Source organism: Alligator sinensis, unplaced genomic scaffold (assembly GCF_000455745.1).
Source record: "Alligator sinensis unplaced genomic scaffold, ASM45574v1 scaffold444_1, whole genome shotgun sequence".
Taxonomy (NCBI): domain Eukaryota; kingdom Metazoa; phylum Chordata; order Crocodylia; family Alligatoridae; genus Alligator; species Alligator sinensis.
In genome coordinates, this window is record NW_005841886.1 from 965260 (window position 1) to 984016 (window position 18757).

The 18757-nt window shown below is 45.8% G+C and overlaps 1 protein-coding gene across 1 annotated transcript in view; it reads left to right on the top strand.

The window, feature by feature from the left end:
* METTL2A (methyltransferase like 2A) overlaps positions 1-18757 on the top strand; it is a gene marked incomplete at its 5' end in the record, with an annotated part of 24606 nt that continues 5849 nt past the window's right edge. The window contains 6 exons of the mRNA XM_006017872.3: positions 1-98; positions 3270-3361; positions 13227-13600; positions 15244-15293; positions 15812-15872; positions 17291-17430. Coding sequence (XP_006017934.1) covers positions 1-98; positions 3270-3361; positions 13227-13600; positions 15244-15293; positions 15812-15872; positions 17291-17430 — 815 coding nt within the window. The remainder of the gene's footprint in view (positions 99-3269; positions 3362-13226; positions 13601-15243; positions 15294-15811; positions 15873-17290; positions 17431-18757) is intronic.

The window sequence follows — 18757 nt, forward strand, 5'->3', positions numbered from 1 at the left end:
CCGGCGCCCGCGGGGCCGGGGGCGGCTCCGGGAAAGCGGCAGCAGTTCGGGACCCGCCTCCTGACCGATCCGAGTCGCCTCTTCCAGCACAACGCCTGGTGAGCGCGCTGCCCACGCCCTGGGCCGGGCCGGGCTGGGCTGGTCGACGCGAGCGGAGAGGCCTGTTTCCTGGGCGCCCCCTGGGCTGGGGCAGGGAAGGGGCGCGCCTGGTGCCGTCCCCGAGCTGGCGGGTGGGCAGGCAAGAAACCCTGGGGCCCCGCCCCTGGGGGCACGTGACCTCCCCCTAGAAGTGCGTGCATCCGCAGGTAGCCGCCTCGCCCCCGGAGGACCCTCGCGTGACTCTGCCCCACACCCGCTTCCCATGTTTTTCTGAAAACCTGGATCCCCGCATGATGCTGGGAATCCAGGACAAATGCTATCTGGGAGTCACAGAGCCCGGGGCAGGGTCTTGAAGTTCCCATTTCAGGGCTCTCCCACCCAATTGGGAACAAGCGGTCACCTTAGCTGGTGGCACTAGATGACCGTGCAGGCATTGCTCAAGACTGAGGCACTCCTGTACTGCAGGAGTACGATAGAAAGGACTGTCTCTTGGGGTTCAATATTGGTCGTAGAGGACTCAGCCATGGAGCGCTTGCCTCCAGCTTGTGACGATGTCGGTGCCCATTGTAGTCTGGGAGTATTTGGTCTTGGGATGTGTAGCACTGAAGTCCTACAGTGTTTCTAGTAAAGGGCTGAGATACTGAGCTCAATGTGCTTCCTGGATTTTATTTTCTGCTGTTAACGTTCTACTCCCAAATTCCTCCTGATTTTTTTTTCCCTATCAAATGCATTGTTCTTCATCCTGAACTGTTGTTTGTCACGGCAAATAAATGGTTGTAGAGCATTTAAAACATTTGGTGCTTCTAGAATGTTTTGGATGTTTCCAGTGCCCTGGCAGCTGATGCATGAACTATCTAGGGATCACGTCAGCAGGACATCAAAACTACTGTAAAGTGAATGCTGTTGAACAATACAAGCATCTCTTGGGAACAGCGGGAGGCTCTGGGGTTTGTTTTGTTATTTTCCAGAAATGTTAAGTGTCCACAATTTAAGGTGGACTTAGCGGGAACTGTAGGTACCTGGCACTTTTAAAAAACAAGGACTGAAATTAATACCTTTCAATTTAGCTTTAAAGCTTCTGAGTTCCATCCCAGACCTGCCTAAGTTTTGGTGGTGGGTGAAGTAATTTCTGTGTGTAGTTTATATAAGCAGCTAGGAATTATTTGATATCAAAGATACCTTTTAAAAGTAAATCCTCAATACTTCTTTCTGACAAAATTAAGAGACTCCTAGAAAATTATCATTTTGGTTTTTTAAGTCATAGTTAAATGTAAATATTTTCTTAAATCCAAGCTGAAGCCAGAATAGCCCGTATCTTCATCTTTCAAAGTTCTTAATTCGGAAGCAACCAAGCAAGCAAATATGGCCCATTTAATGCTTGCCCAGCTTTATATACACATCAGAGCAGTTAGTACAGGGGTGGGCAATTATTTTGGGCAGAGGGCCACTTTTGGCAAGCTGTTGAAGGTCACATGGGTAGCCCTACCCCTTGATAGGTGCCTTGCCCCCTGGTCATCTTCTGACTGGAAGTCCCACCCCGTAAACCCTGACCTTTGCCACCAGAAGTCCCTCCCCTTGCCTCTGGAAGTACTCCTTTCCGCAAGGGGTTTTGCCATCTCAGAACCAGAAAAATACCAAATTATATTCTAAAAAGCGAACATCTACAACATTCATTAATTTGATTTAAAAAAATATGTTGACCTGATTTACATGCATTTGCAGTGCACACTAGCTTAAAATGAAGTCTTACTCTTGTATATTGTGGGGGTGTGTGTATAGGCATGTGGGATGAGGAAGCATGTGGGTAGATATGTGAGGAGTACGGGTATGGGGTTCTTGGGGGGGGGAAGGGTGGCTGAGGTGCATGAGCAGGGGGGGTTGGAGTCTGCATGTATGGCAGTGTGAGGGGGTGCATGTGGGACACACACACACACACACACACACACACACACACACACACACACACACACACACACACACACACCCCCCCCACACACACACACACACACCCACCCCCTAGCATGGTCCCGTGCTCCTGGCCCGGTGATGCATCTGGGAGCCACATGATGCTGGAGCGGGGTAGGAATCAGGGAAATGGGTGGGGTGGGCCTGGGCTGCTGGGTCCTGCTGCAGGCCCTCCCTGGGTCCTACTGCCCCTGGCTCCTGTCATCTTTGACAGGCAGCAAGGAGCAAATAAATATTAATTTACTAAAATTTTTAGCGGCCCTGTGGGCCCTATACAATGGCCTGGCAGGCCATATTTTGCCCACCCCTGAGTTAGTGTGTTCTTAATGCCTTAAAGCTTCCCTGTTCCCTGGTATTATCTCAAGCACAATGGTTTTCAGCCTGTGGTCCGTGGGCCCCTAGAAGTCTGCAGACTGTCACAGGGGTCAGAAAAAGATTACTATAATCAATCAAAAGTATGTGAATACCCACACTTAGAATTCAGAGGCATCCATACCTCCATTCAAAATTTCCAAAGGGGTCCACACTTCCATTCAAAATGTTTTAGGGGTTCGCAAATGAAAAGAGATTGATAGCCACTGCTCTAGCCTATTGAAATGCGTATTGTTTAACATTAAATCTGTGTATGATATTACCATGCCATTTTCCTGAGGTTGTGAAATAAACATCAAAGTTTTGGGGGCTCTTGTTCCAAATACCCAGTGGAAGAACCTATTTTGGTATCTGCGTAAATGGCAGAAGTTTCAGCTTATGCTTTCCAGCCAGCTGGTATCTTGTGGATCTGATTAAAAAAAATACAGTTTTAATACATGACAGAGTCCAGTCAATCCTTAGTACTCCTGCTTTGTCCACAAGGAGGCCTGATGATGTCAAATGTGATGATAATTTTATATTGTGGAGTTCCATCCATTGAAACTGGATGTTTTTACAAAAACAGTGTAGAACCTGGATCTGCAACAAGTGATAAATGATAGATTACTACTGAGCAGGCCCATATTTCAACTGGTGACCTTTAAAAATAAATAAATAAAAGCTTTATTGCACCTGAGTGAGCCATCTCATGCTCCCTTTGTTGACTAATTAAGGATGTTTCTCTCTCTAACTTTGCTTGGTGTTGAAATGTTTCCACATAGCTTGTGGCTTTCTCTATTTTTGGTTTAGCTTAACTTTCCTGGCCTGGTAGCTCATCTGATTTTTCCCAACAGGGATAATGTAGAGTGGTCCGAGGAGCAAGAAGCCAGTGCAAGGAGAAAAGTTCAAGATAATAGCATTCAGTTCGTGCCACCAGATAAACAAGGTACTTATAAATTAAGCTCTTGTTTTTAAAAATCTTGACTCAGCAATACAACCGCTGACAATTCTAGCTGAAAACACAGCTTAATTTATTTTCAAAAAAATTCATCCAAGAACACATTATCAAGTGCCCAAGGCTAAAAAAGCTACTGGTCTTAATACATCCCTCCCAGATGTATTTCAGACTTGTCTGGTATCTTAGTTCATTAGATAGTAGAAGTAGATCTACACCAGAGTAGATTGTATTTAAATTAAACTTAATTTAAATCGTGATTTAAATCATTTGCCAGGAAGCCTCAATTTAATAATTGTTTTCTGCAAAAAGTGCATTCTTGTTGTTTGATATCCTTTATTCATTTAACTTCTTGAAATTTTGCACTTTTAGAGAAAAGTAAGGGCTTGGCTCTGTGTACACAAACTTGCAGAGAGACAATAGGGCTGATGGGTAGGTAATCGGGTCTGTTCTCTCTCATCTCCATATACTGCTGTTAACAAGGATATTATCTCTGGAGACACAAATCCATAGTTTGAGAACTGAAACTAAGCATCACAGAGATACTTAATGGAATCTTCTAGACCAGGGATGGGCAATTATTTTGGGCGGAGGGCCGCTTACCGAGTTTTGGCAAGCTGTTGAGGGCTGCATGGGTAGCCCCACCCCTTGACAGGTGTCTCGCCCACTGGTCGCAATTTTTGGAACTGAAGTCCTGCCCTCTGATCTTTGTCACCGGAAGTCCCTCCCCTTGCCCTGGGAAGTACTCCTTTGGGGTAGAGGGTTTGCCATCTTAGAACGGGGGGAAAAATTATACACTAAAAATCAAACACCCATAATAATATATTTTAATTTAATTTAAAAATATATTTTTCTCTGGATTTGTGTGCGTTTGTGCCGTATGTGTAGAAGTGATTGCATAATAGCTCAAAATGCAGTCTTACTCTTGTATATTGTGTGGGATGTGCAGGGGTGTGGGGGGCGTTGTGGGGATGTGTGGGTATGGTATTTGTGGGGTGTGTAAGTGTGTGGGGGAGGGTATATCTGTGGGGTTTGCAGGAAGGGTTTCCGGGTATGTGGGGTGTGCATGGGAACCCCCTGCGCACAGCCCCTTGAGCTGATCAGCACCTGCCCCACAATAGCCCAGAGCTCAAGTGCTCTGCGGTGCATCCCTGCCACCGACAACACCACACAGCCACAGTGCACTCTGTATCGCCCAGCTGTGGCATGTCCTGCTGCCCTGGGCATGCAGCAGTAGCGGCAAGGACCAGTGCATGCGACTGAGATGCCGCACGCCCCATGCCAGTTTTGAGCCCGTCTGTCCAGGCTGAGCAGCAGCGGCAGCTGGGCAGAAACTGCTGCTCATCATGGTGGGGAAAGTTGCCCCTCCACCTTACCTGTGAGCTGCCTGTGACTGCTCTACACTGTCACTGCTGCCACACTGGGCAGCCCAGAGGTGGTGGTGACAGAGCCATAGATAGGGCAGTGTGGCGCATGCTTCGGGCCAAAAACTGCCCAGCAAGGAGGAGAGGCTGCTTTCTCCCATGCCAAGCAGCAGTTTCTACCCAGTTGCTGCTGCTGCTCAGCCTGGACAGGCGAGCCCAGAGCTGGCGCTGGGGCCCAGGCACGGCGGCGGCGCGGGAGAGAAACTGCGGCTCAGCATGGAGGCCAAATGGCCCCTCTCCCTTCCACTGCCGGCACTTCCTGGTGCAGTCGCTTGGTGCCTGCAGGGAGCTGCCCTGCATCTGCTCTGTGCTGTCACCACTGCCCCATGGGGCAGCCTAGAGGCGGCGGTGATGTCGCAGAGACCCAGAGCAGTCCCACACAAGCTATGAGCAGCTGCACCAGAAAACGCCAGCTGCAGGTCGGGGAGGAGCCAATTCTTGGCTCTCTGCTTCCCCCCCAACTTTTTCCCTGGCAGCCCCTTCCCTTCTCCTTACTCTCAGACCCTGAACTCCCTGAGCACATAGAAGTGAAGAGCAAGTTAGAAAACAATAACCTTGAAATTAAACATGGCTGTCACAATTTGTATATAGTACTCATATACTTAGTCCATCCAGAATTAACGCATTACCTTTTTGTGAAACTACTGGAAGTTTTAACACAGGTACTCCATAAACACACTTTTGAGCTGTGCTTTGGCACCTACTTATATGTAGTACAAACTATCCATAATATTAGTTCAAAGCCACTCTCTTGAAAGTTTATATTTTAAATCACGAGTACTTACAGTACAGAGTAATACAGTGCAGACAGGCTGTTGGTCACTAGAGCTGCAGTATACTGTGAAGCAGATGGGACTTTGCAAGTTGCTTTAAAGAAAAGGGTAAGTTGCATTCATGTATAAACTAGCTGTGGACATAGAAGTGGCATGACTTCTTGTCCTCCTCCTGGAAGCTAATAATTAATTGATTGAAATGATACTCAGGATCCTGAGGAAAGGAAGGAAGGAGAGCTGCAGAGTAAGGACCCTGGATTTCAGGAAAGCAGACTTTGACTCGCTCAGGGCACTGATGGGCAGGCTCCTCCGAGAGGCCAGGCTGAGAGGGAAAGGAATACAGGAGAGCTGGTTGTACTTTAAAGAAACCTTACTAAGGGTGCAAGAACAAACCAAGCTGATGGGCAGGAAGATGGTCTTCTGCCATACATGCTCAGCTTGGTTTTGCAGGGAACTCTTCAGTGAGCTACAACACAAAAAGGAAGCTTACAAGAAATGAGTAGGGAGGAATATAAGAGTATTACTTGGCATGCTTGAGTGAAATCAGGAAAGCCGAAGCAAAACTGGAGTTGCAGCTAGCAAGGGACATGAAGGGTAAGGGTTTCTACAAGTATGTCAGCAGCAAGAGGAAGATCAGGGAAATGTGGGTCACTTACTGAATGGGGGAGGCAATTCAGTGATAGATGAGGCAGAAAAGGCTGAAGTACTAGATGCCTTTTTTTACCTCAGTCTTCATAGGCAGGATCAGGTCCCAGACGACTTGCACCTAGCAGCACAGTTTGGGGAGAAGGTGAGCAGCCAACAGTGGCAAAAGAACAGGTTAGGGACTATTTAGAAGTCAGTGGGGCCTGATGCAATGTACCTGAGGGAGTTAGCCAGTGTGATTGTAGAGCCACTGGCCATTATCTTTGAAAACTCGTGATCAGGATTATTCCTGGACAATTGGAAAAGGGCAAATACAGTGCCCATCTTTAAGAAAGGGAAGAGGGAGGATCATGGGGAGCTACAAGCCAGCCAGCCTCTTCTCAGTCTCTGGGAAAATCATGGAGCAGATCCTGAAGGAATCTATTTCTAAGTACTTGGAGAAGAAGGTGGTTAGGAACAGTCGGCATGGATTCACCAAGGGCAAGTCATGCATGACTGACCTGCTTGTCTTGTATGGCAGGATGACTGGCTCTGTGGATGTAGGGAGACCTTGACTTTAGAAAGGCTTTTGCTAGTCTCCCACAACCTTCTCACAAGCAAGCTAAGGAAGTGTATGGGTTGGGTGAATGGGTTGTAAGGTGGGTAGGAAACTGGCTGGATTGTCAGGCTCAAAGGGTAGTAATCAATGGCTCAAAGTCTAGTTGGCAGCAGGTCTCAAGTACCGTGCCCCAGGGATTGGAATATGGGATAGAGTGCACTCTTAGCAAGTTTACAGATGGCACCAAGCTGGGGGGATTAATAGATGCACTGGAGGGTAAGGCTAGGATTCAGAGGGACCTAGGCAATTTGAAAGATTGGACCAAAAGAAATCTCATGAGGTTCAATAAGGACAAGTGCAAAGTCCTGCACTTAGGGTGGAACAGTCCCATGGACTGGTCCAGACTGGGGACTGACTAGCTAAACAGTAGCTCCCCAGAAAAGGCCCTGGGGGATAACAGTGGAAAATTAGCTTAATATGAGCCAACAGTGTGCCCTTGTTGCAAACAACACTAACAGCATACCGTGCTGCATTAGTAGGAGCATTGCCAACAAATCGAGGGAAGTGATTTTTTTTTTTCTCTTCCGCACTGGTGAGGCCACATCTGGAGTACTATGTCCAGTTTTGAGCCCCCACTACAGAAAACGTGGAGAAATTGGAGAGAGGCCAGTGGAAGACAAAATGGTTAGAGGACTGGGGCACATGACTGAAATGGAGGGATCTGGGCTTATTTAGTCTAGAGAAGAGAAGACTGAGGAAGGATTTAATAGTAGTCTTTAACTACCTGAAGAGTGGTTCCAAAGATTCATAGATTGTAGAGTCGGAAGGGACCACAAAGGATCATCGTGTCCAACCCCCTGCCCCTGGCAGGAAAGAGGACCAAGGTCAGATGACCCCAGTCTGGTGTCTATCAAGCCTCCTCTTGAAGACATCCAAGTTAGGTGATAGTACCACCTCTCTTGGAAGCCCATTCCAGATTCTGGCCACCCTTACTGTAAAAAATTTCTTCCTAATGTCTAACCTGAATCTACTCTTCACTAGTTTACACCCATTATTGCTAGTTACTCCCTGGGGTGCTCTGGTAAATAGTGCATCTCCAATTCCCTATTGTCCTCCCTTGATTAAACTTATAGGCGGCTACAAGGTCTCCCCTCAGCTGTCTCTTGTGAAGGCTGTAGAGATCCAGATCCTTCAACCTCTCCTCATAGGGTCTTTCACAGAGGCCACTAATGCGAGTGGCCCTCCTCAGAACCCTCTCCAGATTCTCCGCGTCCCTCTTGAATTGTGGTGCCCACAACTGGACACAGTACTCCAGCTGCGGCCTGACCAATGCTGCATAGAGGGGGAGCATAACCTTCCTTGATCTGTTGGTCGTGGATCTGCTAATGCACGACAAGGTGCGATTGGCTTTGCTGATGGCTTCATTGCACTGCCGGCTTATGTTCATCTTGGAGTCAGCTGTGACTCCAAGATATCTGTCAGCTGTTGAGGAGGTCATCCCCCAACCTATAGGTGTGCTGGGGATTCCTCCACCCTAGGTGGAGTACCTTGCATTTATCTTCGTTGAATTGCGTCCTATTTCGTTCTGCCCATTGGTCCAACCTGTCCAGGTCGGCCTGTATCTGCTCCCTGCCCTCTGGTGTGTTAACTTTGCCCCATAACTTGGTATCATCTGCAAACTTGGAGAGGGTGCTCTCCACACCCTCGTCCAAATCGCTGATGAAGATATTAAATAACACTGGTCCAAAGACCGAACCCTGTGGGACTCCACTGCCCACCACCTTCTAGGCCGAGAACAAGTCCACCACCACTCTCTGGGTGTGATCCCACCTGACCTGTGTAAGCATCCACTCCACAGCCTGCTAGCTTCCCTATGAGAACAGGGTGCGAAACTGTCAAAGGCCTTCTTAAAGTCCAGGTAGATGACATCAGCTTCAGCTCCTGTGTCAAGGCAGTGTGTGACTTGGTCATTAAAGGCTATAAGGTTTGTTAGGCAGGATCTACCTGTGACGAACCCGTGCTGGTTTGTTTCCTTTCAGCATCATTTCCCCTGCTGGGCCTTCACAAATGCGGTCTTTGAATTTTCAATTATTTATTTATTTTTCCCCCCAGTATTTTCCCAAGGATAGAGGTAAGACTGACTGGCCTGAAGTTACCTGGCTCATCCCTTCTCCCCTTCTTAAAAACGGGCACCACATTGGCCCTTTTCCAGTCCTCAGGGACCTGGCCGGAGCTCCATGAGTGCTCAAACAGCCGTGCCAGCGGCTCAGCTATGACACTGGCCAATTCCTTGAACACCCATGGATGGAGGTCATCCGGGTCAGCTGACTTGTGCTCATCCAGCCCCTCCAAGTGCTCCTTAACTAAGTCAGCACTAACCTTTGGCGGTCTGGTGCCTTTTGGACATCGGTCTATGCTCAAGGTGGGGGAATTGTCTTGATCAGTATTAAGGAATACTGAAGCGAAGAACTCATTGAAGAGCTCCGCCTTTTTCCTTGCATCAACCACCAACTATCCTGATTTGTCCTGCAGGGGCCCTATGTTACTCTGCACCTTTCTTTTGCTCGCTATGTATCTCTAGAAGGACTTTTTATTGTCCTTAATTGTTGTAGCGGCCTAAAGTTCAGTCCTGCCTTGGCCTGCCTAACTGATTCCCTGCAATAGCATGCCAGGGAAGTGTATTCCTCCTTGGTGACTGCCCCTGCTTCCACTGCCTATAAATCTCTTTCTTTGCCCCCAGCCTTTCCTGGAGTTCCCTGTTCAGTCAAGGGGGCTTTTTTATCTCCTTATCCCCTCTCCTGCGTAAGGAGATAGACTCCTTTTGTGCCCCAAGGATCACTCCCTTGACAAACCTCCAACCCTCTTGAATTCCCATTTGCACAATGCTCTTGAGTTCTGCCACCTCACTAACTAGCCTTCTGAGTTTACTAAAGTTGGCCCTTCTGAAGTCTAACACTTTAGCCTCACTGGATATTTTTCCCACCCTTCACTGGATGGTGAGCTCTACCAAGTGATGGTCAAGAGGATAAAGCTAAGCTGTCCTCAGTGGTGGAAGTTGCAGAGCAAAGAGCAATGGTCTCAAGTTGCAACAAGGGAAGTTTAGGTTAGATATGAGCAAAAATTTCTTTCTAGGAAGGTAGCAAAGCACTAGAACAGGCTACCCAAAGAGGCTGTGAAATCTCCATCCTTGGACATTATTACATCCCAGTGAGACAAAGCCTTGGCTGGGATGATATAGTTGGAGGCAGTCCTGCTTTGAGCAGGGTATTGGAGTAGGTAACCTCCTGAGATCCCTTGCAACCCTAATTTTCTATGATTGGCTCCAGCGAATCTCATCCCTACACTTCCCACCCCTTTCTTCTCTGAACAGTTATTTTTGCTTAGGGACAGATTTAATCCAGGAGGTTTCTCTGGAGCCTGCAGTGGGGATTGTAGGCTGGACTTTGAGGGAGAGCAGAACAATTGGAGCTTCTTACCCCTTCTTTCTTTTCCAGAAATTCATTTCATGCCTCAATGTCCCCATGTGTTAGAATGATGACTAAACAAGCTATTTTTAAGATATCTGATCTTGGGGCAGGAATTATTGGAGAGATTCTTCAGATTTCTGTTGTGTAGGAAGCCAGACTAGAAGATTACTATAGTCCATTGTAAACTTAGTCTGTTTTCTGAGTGGTACTTGTCAGCTGTCCTTGATTTCTTGCGCTTTGTTGCTACTAATACTTTTTGTACTTCTTAAACCGAAGCTGTTAGTGTTTTAGATGCATTAGGCCACAAACCATCCCTTTGAGGTAGTTAAAGCTTATAGAGAGCTACCGCACATCTGGAGTAGAACATAGCAGCTGTTCAGTATAATAAAGCAAAACTGCACTACAGGGCAGGGCAGGAATCGGAATGTAAATAACTGAGTTTGAATCTTGATGAGATCTAGTATTAGCATCTTGTACTTGTACAGGTATACGGTGAGATCACTCACCAGTAAGGATTAGGACCTTGTATTTTATCATCTGAAAGATGGCACTTCCAGTTCCAGCAGGACTGTGTCCCTGCTGTGACACTGAGGAAGGCAACCAGTGATCAAATGAACAATACCACTTCTCTGGCGCACGAGTATTCCTTGAATCTTTCTCATGCAAGTACCGTATTTACTCAAATAGAAGACAAGGCTTTTCCCACAATCAAAATGGTGCGGAAGGCCCCTCATCTTGCATTACCATACAAAGTGGAACAGGGCTGCTACAGCTTTGACTCTAGCTCTGAGCCCAGGTCAGGGATAGAGTCAGACCCACAATAACCTACTGCCCTCCATCCCTCTGCTTCTTCTCTGCAGCCTCTGCCCCCCTTCTCCCCCACCTCCCTTACTGTCGGGCATCGCTTGGCTTGCAACTGTTGGGATCTCTCTCATGCATGGAGCACATAGAAACTACTTCGCCTGCCGAGCCACTCAATAGTGCCAACCCTGCAGGCAAAGACTGAGCAGCATCTGACAGCAAATGGGGGAGGGGGAAAGGCAGAAACGAGAATAGGGGAAGGAAGGGGCAGAGGTTGGGAGGATTTGTGGCAGGGGAAGACAGACTGGGGAAGTAGGGGTAGGGGCAGAGCTGTTGGGGGTGGGGTGCAGGTGGCAGGCATACAGGGAGGCTACAGAAGGAAGAGGTGGGTGGGGCAGAGGGCAAGGGGGCCACCTGACACTCTCCCCCACCCCTGCCCCAGCACTGCTTTCCCTGCTGTAACAGGCAGGGAGGTCCAGGGAGGGGATTCAAACAACTCTCCAATACTTAGATTCTATATCTGGAAAATTATAACATTTTATATATTTACCATGTATAGAATCTTAATTGTTGAGGAGGGTCATCTTGTATTCAAGTAAATATGATATTAAACTGACTTGTTCCTATTTCGTTTGAGGGCTTGATGGGATCGCAGCACAAAGAACTGTGCTTATAGTCTAACATCAGATATTAAAATCTCTTTTGACTTAGGTTTTGAGGACATGGCTTTTTACAAGGAACAAATCCTTGTAACTGAGATAAAGGTAAAGATTATTTTAAATTTAGCTCTTTGTGCTCCGGGGATAAATCCTACTAAAAATACTCCCAGAACTGACTTTCAGTTCTTTGCCAAAACCATTTTTTCCTTTGACTGAGCTTCCTTTTAGACAGAGGCTGTAGGCTGTATATTTCTACAGACTTTTCCAGTCTCTTTTTACCCTCTTTCAGATCTCTCTTAAACAGCCGTATACTTCTTGGAGAGATTCCATTTGTATTGTTTCTGCTGTGGTTTGGCTTATCAATGTTAATGTCTGCCCACCTTTTCTCCGCTTAATCCTACTCTTATTGGTGAATGGTAGAGAATTTAAGTGACAGCTATGTAAGAGTGTGGGTAATCTTAAGTCTATGTGAATCTTCTAGATTCAGTAATAAATATTCACTGTCCAGAGATGAGTAAGGGCTGTCAGATTGTTGGGAACTCTGGCCCTGGACCATAGCACTTGTAATTGGTCAACAAACCTAAGGACAGTGTAGTTAAGTTGTCTTTCCCTGCAACAGAAAGTTAGAACTGCTTTTGCCAAAACCTCATTTGTGAAGGACTGTCCATTCTTGGAAGTAGCCAGCCAACTCTGCATGTAAAGTTACTTCCCCAAGCTGCCCCCACAGCTGCATTACATGTATGAAGTCTCTGAAGTCATGTGGTTAAAATTCCACAGCTGGTTCTGAGCACATTACAGCTTGATCACCTTGATCCCACACCCCTGAAGAGGGAGTCTTTTCAGTTCTTGCTCCATATTTTATAATTTGCCTTCCTTCAAAGAGATGGCTTGCTTTTCAAATGTATCCACAAAGTCTAAAAGTGGTGATCCTTGCTGCCCAGGTCTTGTTCTTTCAGTGCGTCTGTCCAACCCCTCCCCCAGTACCTGGAGGTATGGGAAGCAGTTGTTTCTTTTAGCCATCTTTGGTATTCTCATCAATGTCTGATGCTCTAAAATGCACAGAACAGTGGAAAATAACTGCAGGGAGCAGTCCTGTGCTGACAGTTTATTATAATAATATTTCTGTAAAACATACCTTCAGTGATTTGAGTGCTCTACAAATGGCACTTCTCAGAGCAAAGCCCTGAGTTCACCTAGTTCCAAAAGTGTATTACTGACAGAGACAGAAATAAGACTAAAATGGCCTCCCTCCAGCCTTTTGCAGATAGGTCATTTCTCTCTCTCCCTCTCTCCCTCTCTGTTGAAATTCAGCTACAAGACGGACAATTCCACCTCTTCCCACTTTGTTGTTATTAATGTGGTAGCATGGTATTGTAGTTCAGGAGAAGAACGATCATTTTTCATGCAAGAAAACCAAAGTCAATAGATAATCCAATTTTCTGCACAGTTTGCTAAATCCAGAATGTAGGTTGCAACCCCTGTTTAAACTAATGGCAAACTAAGAACTTTGCTTTGATGACTATCAGTCTTTCTGCATTTTCATTTACAGAAGAATATGAGCTGAATGCTAGTAAATACTGGAATGATTTTTATAAAATCCATGAAAATGGTTTCTTCAAGGACAGACACTGGCTCTTCACTGAATTTCCTGAGCTGGCACCAAACCACAACCTGAGTCAAGCTGTGAGTTCTGTACAAAGAGATGGTAAAACTGAAAGATCCAGAAACTTGGGGCGGGAAAGCTGTGAAAATGGACTCTGTTCATGGGAAACCAGAGCACAAGGTCATCCAATCGGCTCGCTGAAAAGTAGTAGTAATGTCCATGAATCCTGCACAGAATGGAAAGCAACACAGAAGCTGAGTGGACTCAGCCTAAGTGATGGTGGCTTTCCAGGATCATCGGCAACTTACTGTATACTAGAGGTAAAAGCAAAGAATGAAAAAAGAACCTATTTCCCATTTGCGTTAAATTTTATTTTAGATTCTATTTGTCAGGATTTCCTGTTTCAAACTGTCAGGTCATCACTACAACTTTGTTACACCATCTTTTAAACACATCTCTTCCCAAACTGTACAGAACTAATGAGAGAGAAGAGTTAGCATAGGTAAGAAGGGAGAGCTCTGTGTTTATAGCTGAAACCTGATAGGATGGGAAGGTTCAGAAAGGTGCAAAAGAAAAGACTTGGTATCAGTAGTGAGCCTGAAAGAAGGGAGTGGACTTATGAAGCATGGCAAACAGAGTTGAAAGAATGAGGGGGAATTTGATGGAGCAACTCAACAAAGATGTTAGATACAAAAAAGGCATGTTGAACTGAACTGAACCTCTTGGGCTTTTATTATTTCTGTGCCCCAGTCTGGTATCTGAGATTCAAAATGGCATGTTATCACTATCCAGTACGAAAGCAACAGCTCTTTAAAATACCCTTTACTTGGGTAGAAAGCTGGTTCATTGCCTTGTTCATAAAGCTTCCCTCTGTCCATGATCCTGTGACTGATTTGAGGGGCATAAAACTCTGGAAGAAATAATTGCAAAAAAAAAATTTGTAGCTCGTTTGGAATGCTATAGGCCTCCGCACTGATGCTGAATTGCTCTTGGCCAATTGTGAGCTCTCAGAATGATGCATAAGGAGGTCCCACAATAGGCTGTAGGATTTCACAGGATTGCTATGCTAGAGCCAAGTTTACTGATTTTGTGCCCCAAGTCTTGTACTGTGTACAGTTGACCAACACCTACCTGTGGTTAGTTTTTGCACATAACTGTAAAAGTGATCTGCTGTGTTGAAACCTTTCTCTCTCCCTGCAGGATCCCAGCACCCAAAGCCCTGTAATGAACAACTTGCCAAATGGTCCATGCAATTAGATCATGTTAGCATATCCCGCCTGGATATTTACTGTACCCCCTTTCATTCAGACCTCCACTGGTACATTCCATTCCACTTACTTCAGTTGTTCCACCAATTTCCTAAACATACAAGGATAAAAGCTCTAAAATACATTTTGCGGCCCATCTTCTGTTCTTCAGAGAAGAAGTAAAGGTAGTAAGAGGCAGCGGCATGGCAGGCTTACGTTTAAGGGAGACGTGTCCAGAAAAGGAGACTGAATTAAGAAGGTGCAGCTATAATGAGAGCAAAGCAAACTTCCTTCTCTCTCACCCTCCCTCTTTGTCTTTGTTTGGAAATTAAACTGAGTAACCCCTGGCCTTTGAAGCTGTTGAGTGACTCATACTGATTGTTATGCTTTGGATTCCAGCAATAACTGCTTTCAGCAATAGCAACAGTTCACACAAGATTGTCTGCCTTCTAGTACAATTGGGTAGTTAGTTTGGTGGTTTCCTATGGAAGCCAAAATATAAGGCCCGATCTTGAAAGGGGCCTGGCATCTTACTGTCTTATTACTAATGGGAGTGTCAGGTGTTTGGTGCTGTCTGTATCTGGTCCAAAAGGGTCACTGGAGTCTTCCTTTAGTGGCCACAACTTGGGGGATCCCTTGAAACATTCACAAAGAATGGATGGTAAACTAGGTGAAGGGAGCCAACAAAGATGTATAACTGGCTTCTCTTTCTACAGGTTGGCTGTGGTGCTGGAAATACTGTCTTCCCAATTTTACAAACCAACAAGTAAGCAGCTTCTACGGGGATTGGTAGGTTTGGGTTTTTTTGCTGCATCACAAGCAGACCACTGAAAGATTACTAGAAAGGATTTTGTGTGTGGCCTCTTCTTAATATGCAGATTCACCTCACAATGAAGGAGCCCAAACACAAACAATGCATCCAATGGTAGTTTCTATCGATAACTTTTGGTAGTTAAAAGGCTGCTGAAGGACTGCAGAAAGCTGAGTGCAGTGATATCTTTTACCTCCTTTCAGCTGTGGTTGTCAAAGGATTTTACACACAAGTTTCCTAATCTGTCTCCTCCCTTCTAAACTCCCAACAATGTATGCACAGGAAACTAAGACATGCAGGGGAAAAATGATGTACCAAATATTGTAAAAGCCCCTGGGAATAAAACCCGGGATTCCATATTTTCGACATTCCAAAGCTTGTGATCTGTCCGTGAATCATCCTCCTAGCTTAGAAGTTACGCTGAGCACCTTTTGGGGAAAATAACCTTCCTGTTTCTTTTGTATTTATTTCAGTGACCCAGGACTCTTTGTTTACTGTTGTGATTTTTCCACCACAGCCGTGGATCTTGTTCAGGTAAACTTAATAATATTGCATAAATCCTAGCTGAAATCACAGTTGAAACTCTTCGTAGCATTTGCAGCGATCTACTCTTGGCACTGCCTTCACCAGTTCAGCTCTTTAGCACCTTGTTAATGCTTGGCTCTTGTCTCTAGTGCAAGTAAACCAGAGGAACAGATCACTGGTACCTCAGGGACTGAAGGGAGGCAGAACAAAAAACAGTATTTGCATTGGTTCCGGGTGTCAGCTTGTTTTTCCTTTCCCCTGTTGCTGGCATCACATTTCTAGACCAAATGCTCTACACCAGGTGCTGCTGAAGTCTGAAACCATTTGAAGTCCCATTTCTTCCAGTCTCCAGCTCTTAATGGTCTTTTGATTCACTTGTATCATTGATATCACCACAGTTCTGGGAATGGCATTTAATTGCTTTTGCACAGGCAACTGGGGAGATGTTAGTGTGGATGATGACTTAGTTGGCTAGAATGGGAGGGGGTTAAGGATTAGCAGTGGAATGGTAGATAATCCTGACGATCTTTGTTTAGAACACAGTTTGGAAACAAAGTATTGAATTTATCAGTCCATGTGCAATGATAGGTACTGATAAAGAAAAAAAGGCACAGCAGCAAGGAGCAGTTGTTTCACTGCGTCATTTAATTCTCAGCCGTACCTAACAGCTGCTAAATAAAGCTGACTAGACTGTGCATTTCTGTGGCTTCTGTGGTTGCTCAGCACCTCTGAAAAACAGGCTGCTTTTATTTGGGGACCTAAATACAGTTTTCAGAACATAACTTCAGAAATTCAGGTTTGGTGTTTTTGACTGAAATATCCAGTCCTCCCCTACTGAGATTTGATCAGTTTTTTGCTTTTGATTTCAGTGGAGTAAGTACTAGCCTCAACCTTTTGTATCTTGTAAAGAGTTCTAGTTTAATGGTATAAATTGCTCTTTCCTAGCCCTGGTCATTTTAAGAGAGAATGTGTCCTTATACCCATCACTGGTCCCTGAGTTTAGCACTGTTATTTTATAGGCAATAGTGAAAAACAAACTATAGCAGGTCAAAGCTCTAATGCAGTGGTTTTCAACCTGGGGTCTGCAGACTGTCTGAGGAGTCTGTGAAAAAGATGACTACAATGAATCAAAAATATGTGAATACCCACAGTTACAATTCAAACCTCCACTTGAAAATTTTTAGGGGCCTGCAAATGAAAGGTTGAAAATCACTGCTCTAACAGAGGTCTCACGTGTGCTTATTAATATTTCATAGTTTTCCCCCTACCTGACATCACTCAAATATTTTAGTAGTTCTAGGCACACAGCTTATTTCACTGCCTTTGGCTCTTTCAGCTGTAGTGTGTAAGAGCAAAATGGAGACCACATAGCCATAATGTTAGTATTTGGGTCTAACAGCATGTGTCCTTGTCACCTTTAATTACAGAACAATGCGGAGTATGATTCTTCTCGCTGTTTTGCCTTTGTTCATGATCTGTGCAACGATCAAAGTCCTTACCCAATGCCGGAGGAAAGTCTTGATGTCGTCCTTCTCATTTTTGTCCTCTCAGCTGTTCTCCCAGACAAGTAAGTCAGTCTCTGTTGTTATGCCAGTAGTTCTCTGCTTGAATAGATAGAGTGAATGTATCGTTGATTGGAGGGAAGAAAAGACTGTGTATGAAGTCCACTGCTTCTTGGGGGATAGTCAAGCAATACTGTCAGATGAAAAAAAGTAGGAGAAATAAATCAATGTTGAATTCAAGGACTCAGCCTACATGCTTCTTTTTGCATTTCATTCAGGTTCAACAATCGTCGCTCTGTGGGCAGTCATTTTGTGCTTTTGGCACCTGTGACCAGTTCCCCAAGATTTGGGTTCCAGACACTTCTGAGGAATGTCTGGATCCAGATCAGGAGTTTTGCTGATAACTTATATTATGAAAAGTTCATGTTAGACTTTGCAAAACTTTTGTTTTTCATATACATTTTCCCAGGTTCCACCTACCTAGCCTTTACTACTGGTTTTCCTCCGTGCCTGGATGCAGGCTGGACTTCAGTCCTGGGTTCCCCAAATTGCAATGGTCATGCTCCAGGGAACATGCTCAGTAAAGATGTACAGCAAATTAACTGATTCCTCTTTTAAAGAAGGAAGTTTTAAAGTAAAGAGTATTGGGGGGGAGGGGGGAAGGAGGTTGGACCCAATGATCTGTAAGGTCCCTTCCAGCCCCTAGGAACTATAAAAGTATACGGCCTACATTTTAGACCTAAATTTATTTGGTTCTGTCCCCATTCTCCCTCTTCTCTCCCTCTTTCCTCCCCCTCCCCCCGCCATAGCCAAGTACTACGCTGCTTCAATCTCAAAGAAGTGTTCAGGTGGCAAAAAGATCTTATGTTTTTTAATACAAGTGTATAGTGCTTCTCATGGTAAAGAAGAGATGCAACTATGGGTACACCGATACATCGGTCCCATATTGGATTGACACCGATATAAGGAAAATTGCCAGTATTGGCAGTCGGCTTTTTTTGGTTGATGTGGCCAATAATGATGCTGATTAAATGCCCCATGTATGCATGCAACTGCAGCACAGCACACAGGTGGCCAGGAGCACAGCCCGGGAGCATGGAGAGCAGGGTCCGGGTAGTAAGTCTCTTGTGGGAAGAGACAGGGAGGGGCAGATCAAGGCCCCCACAGTGAGGGAGGGAGTAGGGCTAGGGCAAGGCCAGGTGCTCCACAGCTGAGGTGGGGTGCTGGATGGAGCCACAACTCATCTGGGGGGGGGGGGGCGGGCGGGAGCCACAACTCGGCCCGGGGGGGGGGGTGCAAGGATGGGGAGGCAGCTCCCACCGCTGCGCACACCCCGGGAGGGCATGGGGGGGGGGGTCTGTCTGTGTTTTTCACCCCCCCCCCCCCCCCCCA